The following is a 6,087-nucleotide window of genomic DNA, read 5'->3' as shown; positions in this document are numbered from 1 at the left end:
GGGAGGTGAAAGCGGTTGTTCCAGAGAAAGATGGTAAAAGAGAGCAGGTGATGCTGTAAGTGAGTAGGGCATCCATTGAGCTGGGGAAATCCTAGTTCCAGTCTGCAAGTCAAGGACTAATTTTAATCTATTGCCTGTCAGATGTAACAATTCTGGTAGGTACTAAGGGAAGGTTTAATATCTGACGTTAAAACTCCAGAAACTGAAAGAATAAGGAAATACTATTTAGAATCACACTTGATAGGACAAAAAAAAAAAAGTTTTCATATTGAGCATTGGAAAGGTACTTGACAGAAGAAATAAGAATTTACAATCTCTTTCCCAGTCTATGGAGGTGAGAGCACAGAACATTTGTATTTTTGCTGTGATGTTTTGGAAACTTTTGTTGTAGTTGGTTTTTGTGGCTTTTTGGTTTTTAAATATAAGGCACCAGCTGGGAATGCATGCTAAGCTGTCATGTCTGGTTTTCAGTTGTAGGTAATGTATATCATCTTTTACAACTTTCTTACCTCAAGAGCTGCCGCCTTCAGTTCCCTTGGCCAGAGACACGCGTGGTTACAGCGTGTGAGCCTGCTCCTGGCAAAGTCAGAGGCTTGCGGTCAGCGGCAGCTGGGACAGACAGGCTGTTGCTGCTATCATCAGTTAATATTTAACCTTCTTGTGAACTCTGGCTTGGTTTTACTGTTCCAGCCTACTGGGAGTGCCTGCTCAGGAAAGAAGTTTGGTATGGAAACGCTATTGAAAGTCTCCATTGACCAGAGGGTCAGATTCTGCTCTCACACGATCTCCAGAGATGTTGGAGAGACCCAGAGGTAACGCAGCCCTTCCACGTGTGTAAGTGTCTCCAAATGGTGCATACTCTAACCTTCACTGGGGAAGGAAGGTTTTTAAATGTGGGATAAGGCTGCCTGTGTTATGCCTGCGACTGGTTTTGATGGTGAGAACAGGCTGATGTAGACAAGCTGGAGTTTGATACACCGAGCCACTGCAACACAGGGAGGTTGGAGATGTTTGGGGACTTATTGTAAGCCTTTTTTTTTTTTGCAGTTTTGCAGGGGGTTTAGAGGGAGGTGGGGCTGAAGGCAAGGTGCAAATTGAGACCCAACTTTTCATTAGGCTAAACCAGCTGTGCTAAGAGGGATTTGAATGGAAGCAGAAGTGGGCACGTGCTACCAAGACCCCTTTGACACTTGTAGCATGCTGCAGATGCTCAAAACGCATGGTGGAGGCGTGCAAAAAGTTTATTATCGGCAGTGTCATCTGCTGCCTGGTTCCTTTGCACTGCTGCATTATCTAGGTGACTCCTTAGGTGAGGAGTAGCCCTGATTACTGAACACTGGATGTTTGTAAAGTGACGAGTCAGGCTAATTAGCTGTGTGGGTGGAGTATTGGTTTCAGGCTCATCAGGAGGGCATGCTCATCCTTTCCTCAATTATATGCATCCAGCAGCGGGGCTGGGTGCAGACATTTGTTCCTGGGTGCTTCTTCGCTAGAGCTCATGGACAGAAAAGGCTAAATGGGGCAGGGAGAGAATCTTTTTTTTAACCTGTCACACCGGGACCGTGAATCGGAGCAGCGCAACTGGCGCTTTTGCAGGGCGTAAGGAACGCTTCTTTCTCACCCCATGGGATATGCGACGAGAGTGGGCGTGCGGCGATGATCAAGTCACTGAGTTAAGCAGCAGGCCTGTGTGACTGATTTACAAATATCATTGTTCTTTATTTACACAGACATGTAAACAACAGAAGGTAAACAACACCGCCCAGCTCGGTCTAACAAACAGGCTGCTGCTGTTTCACTTCAGGACCTGAGGTGTTTTAGACATTTCACAAAAACTGTATTGACAGCAAACACAGGAAGGCTACGAGGTTACCTCGACTCTTTCTTCTTTGCCTGGGAATCACATGCACGGTGCGGCAGCATGAGGGAAGGGCACCACTTGGAGCCACAAAACAAGGGTATGCAGAGAACCCACGAAGAGCTTGCCTTAAGGTTGGATATAGCTGGAGTTAGCAATATTTGTGAGTGGTATCACTGCAACTAGTCTGTACTCTGACAGCACTTTCCACCCGAGGATCTGAAAGCACTCTGCAAACAGACCACAAATCCTTGTTGCGTGCTTTGCAAATTAGCCCCGGTTTTACACACAAGGAAACGGAGGGCCTTCAGATAGTGACTTTCCCAGAGCTCAGGTTTTACTGGTCTCGTTTCCCAGCCTTGTGCTTTAAATGTAGCACCATTCTTCCTTCCCAGAAGTATATCACTTCTTGACGTTTTGGGACAAGCTTTCGAATTCAAAGTGACGTTCCAAGCACTGCAGGTAGAAGGGCAGCGGACAGTCCCAGTCTCTACCAGAAGCTGTTTTGCTTCAACGCCTCTGCTGAAAGAGAAGCCAGCTACTGTGCTATACATTGCACCCATCCCCGCACTTTTTCAAGTTTGTCCAAAAATAGGATTAAGGGTAACATTAGCTGCAAAATAAAAACCATTTGAAAACAACTGTGCTGATCTGCTGTCTTGCAAATTTAACTGCAACAGTAAGCCATACACACACTGTGTTTTACTTAGTCAAAATATTTCAAATAGAAATGTTAGACTAAATTTGTAAGACAGAAAAATACCTAGGGGAGCAATAAAGAGTTCAGAAAGTTTGCTGCTTTGTGCCAAGGAACAAATTTCCTTATGGTTTAGTAGCAAAAGCTTCAGCTAGGGCTTGAATGGGATTTAATTCTCAGCCGTAAACTTGCATTTTGGTTACACACACGCTTCCTAAAAAAAAAAAAACACCCAGTTCGACAGGTGTTGGGTTTGTTGTTTGGGTTTTTTTTTTCTATTGCAATGTGGTCATCATGGCTTGAATCCAAAACTGGTTTCAGCCTTTCTACCTGTTTCTAACATGAATAGCAAGTTAGACAGGCTCAGGTCACGTGCAAGATCAAATTCAAGCATGTAAGGATTGCTACTAAAAAAGCAGCCAGGAAGGTGGGTTTGAGCACAGTATTTAAACGCTCCTCTGCCTTCCCTTGTGCACATTATGCTTCAAGTAGTTTTACTTCTTCTACCCTCCCAGTGAGAACTACAGTGATGCCCTATCTTCACTTATCATAGGAAAGGAGATGAATCACCACAACCGTAAGATACACCATTTACAGCTGCCAGTACAGCAGCAGGTAAAATAAAGAGGGGTAAGGAGGCCTGTTTTTCTTAAATAGGCATTTCTGTAATTCTTTCAGTCCCCCAGGTGAAAAAGAAACTTAAGAAATTCTCCTTAAATAAAAGCTATGTACAAATTGCACACATTGCAAATGGAGCACTGAGATCAGTTACAGAAAATAAGATGTACAGTCTTCACTGATAACATCTCTCTTGCTATAAACAGTGATAAACAGCATATGCTTTCTTCAGATGTCAGAACCCAGCAAGACTGCAATATTATGTACACAGGGCTTGTTTGCCTTCTGCCTCCCGCAGCAGAGTCCCTCCAAACTCTGTTTTCGCCTCAGAAAGCTGTGCAGCGACTTTCCCGCGCACCGCATCTCTCCTGCTCGGCAGATCACAAGAGAGCTGTCATTGCTGTCTGGCTTATTGGTTTTAGGCAGTCTCTGGGCGTGGAGTAACCCTCGCTCCCCAGGGCGCTGGGCTGAGGCTTCTGGTAGTCCGTGCTGTAGCTGATGGAGGTCAGAACACCGTTAGCTTTGGGTTTGTCATAGTTTATGACACTCTGGGGTGTCTGATAGTCTCCATTCCTGGTATCAGTCTTACATGAACTAGAGAAGCTGCCGGCAGAAAGGGAGTGTTTCTGAGATGAGACGACAGGTACGTTGTAGCCGTTTTCAGAGGGGAAGTTATTTTCTCTCGCTGTGTGCCGCTCTATGATGGGGGTGGCGTATTCGGGCTCTTGGCTGGTCAGGGGCAGAGCGTATTCGTGCCGGTTAGCTCTGTGCGGACAGCGATAATGATTTTCGAACTCCAAACTCCCCCTTCTTCCCCCGTCTTTGGTGTCCATCGGTCGAAAGGTAGATCCTTTCCGTGTTACCGTCCCAGTCCCGATCATGAGAGGCTGCTGATAATCTACAAGGAAGCATCAACTGCTCAATAAGGCGGCACAGATGGATTACTTTATGTATTCAATACTTACGCGTTGATAAGTACCTTATGGGGAAAAAAATGACTTAGTTATTGTATCAAACACGTGGTTATCAGGGATGTGAGGAAACCTTTCCCCAACACTGGTCCTGTAACCCCCTTCAGTGAATAAGCATTCCAGAACGTGGCAGAAGCTCTTCCACAGAGGAGCTCCAATCTGCCACCCCTTTTCCTACTGCCTCCCTCCCTTTCCCCACCTACCCACCAAATAAATTAACATAATTTCTGGAGTGTACTCAAAAGACCTAAAAAAAAAAAAGTCAACAAAATATTTGCAACAAACTGGACAAAGGACATTGCATGAATACACACAAATGAGAAGTTCTCCAAAACAAGCGTTCCACTTTTGGAATAATTAAAATACCCGGAGGATTCTTAACAAGCCCGACCAAGTGCCGGCTTTATTTAAAAGGCATCTCGCAGTAGCTGACTGACAAGAAGGATGAAGTTAGGCGGAACGGCAGCCAAGAGAGTCAAGGGAAGTGTGAAATGTGCTAAGCCAGCTCAGCACTGCTGCGGGCGCGCGAGGGGGGACGAGCCGTGGGAGGAGAAGTGGGACCTGTGCTGCCGGAGGAACCGGGTGGTCACCCTGGCCACGGGGCACGGCAGGGATAGAGCTGGGGATCGGCAAATGGCCTGAGCAGGAGCAAGAAGCGAAATGGAGGAAATGCAGCCTTAAGCAGCGCGTGTTTGCACCTCTAGTCAGGGAGGCAGCCAGGCTGCCATGTAAGGAGGAGATCTGGACTAAAAGGGTTTTCAAGAAATCCAGTAAAACTATTACGAGAAAATTCAGCGTTCTAACTTTCTCGCTTTGGTGCTAGTGACAATCTCTTCCGGATACATATGGTGGCCTGAACAGCTCTAGTAAATGACACTGCTAAAGTATCATGTTTTGACGCAGGCGTGAAGAAGTTAGCTCGGTTTCTGTTCTGGCATCGTGGTTCATCTGACATGAGCGTCGAATTCGATCCCATATGTCCTGTGAATTTTTTTGGCAGTTCCTGGCTACGTCCCAAACTTCAGCATGTAGGATGAAGATGTTATGCTATTTCACTAAGTGGTACAGCTCTCTCCAGCGTCACTGCCGCCATCCCCAGCAGTCTCCCTCGCTCAGGATGAAGCCTCTCGACTCGCTCCCGGCTGCCTTTGAGAACCAGCAGGCAGCCGGGGATTCAAAAGCAGGGATTTTCATGTAGCATGTTAACCTCCATGCACGTTGCGTGCCCTCTGCAATTAAATTATTAAACGGCATATTTCTGGGCTAAGTTCAAGATTTTATTTCAAGTTTCTTATTTTTAAGGAGACTGTAGGTGAAACAGGCTGGGGAGCTGCCTGGCCAGACCGAGAGTTGAGGCTTCCCACACACGGCAGGAGGGGAGGATGGAGAGAGCAGGGGCTCCCCAGGCATGGCTGGGGGAGCCAGGTCACCGTGAGTTGTGAGCAACCTTTATACGCTCCCTGTCCTTCATGAAATAAAACTGCTTTATAGATCTCTGCATATTTATATTGAAAGTTTTTGTAAAGGGTTGAAACCATCTTTGAAAGATATCCAGGGTAGCACCATATGGAATTACTGTAACCAACCATTTGTTTTTTAAATTTATTTCTCTGCCAAACACATTGGAGAAATTCTAAGGAATTTCTGTGGTCTGGAGGCTGGAAACAGCGAATTAATCTTTCTGGAAGACTGCTGATCACTGATCCCATGAAATGGCTGGTCTCACTAGCCTTTCCGGACAGACTAAACTAGGCAAGGATAAGATGTGCTAAGAGGATGAATTGAAAAAAACCATCCCTTTGGGATGCAAATAGTACTGATGCGGGGATTTGCTCTATCCGAACAGTGACCTGGAGGCAAGGTAGCACAGGGGACAAGCTCTGTGGGTGGGTTTTTTTCCTTCTCTCTCATCTACCTGCTTCCACTTTGGGGAGCCTTGTCTC

At 46.1% G+C, this 6,087-nt stretch overlaps 1 protein-coding gene across 1 annotated transcript in view; it reads right to left on the bottom strand.

Moving 5' to 3' along the window:
- Window positions 1–1,698: 1,698 nt before the first annotated feature.
- DCBLD1 (discoidin, CUB and LCCL domain containing 1) overlaps window positions 1,699–6,087 on the bottom strand; it is a 52,662-nt gene continuing 48,273 nt past the window's right edge. Inside the window, exon 15 of the mRNA XM_075747976.1 lies at window positions 1,699–4,071. Coding sequence (XP_075604091.1) covers window positions 3,554–4,071 — 518 coding nt within the window. The 3' untranslated portion in view covers window positions 1,699–3,553. The remainder of the gene's footprint in view (window positions 4,072–6,087) is intronic.

This window comes from Balearica regulorum, chromosome 3 (assembly GCF_011004875.1).
Source record: "Balearica regulorum gibbericeps isolate bBalReg1 chromosome 3, bBalReg1.pri, whole genome shotgun sequence".
Lineage (NCBI taxonomy): Eukaryota > Metazoa > Chordata > Aves > Gruiformes > Gruidae > Balearica > Balearica regulorum.
The sequence above is the reverse complement of the archived record's forward strand: the minus strand, read 5'-3'. Positions and strand labels throughout refer to the sequence as shown.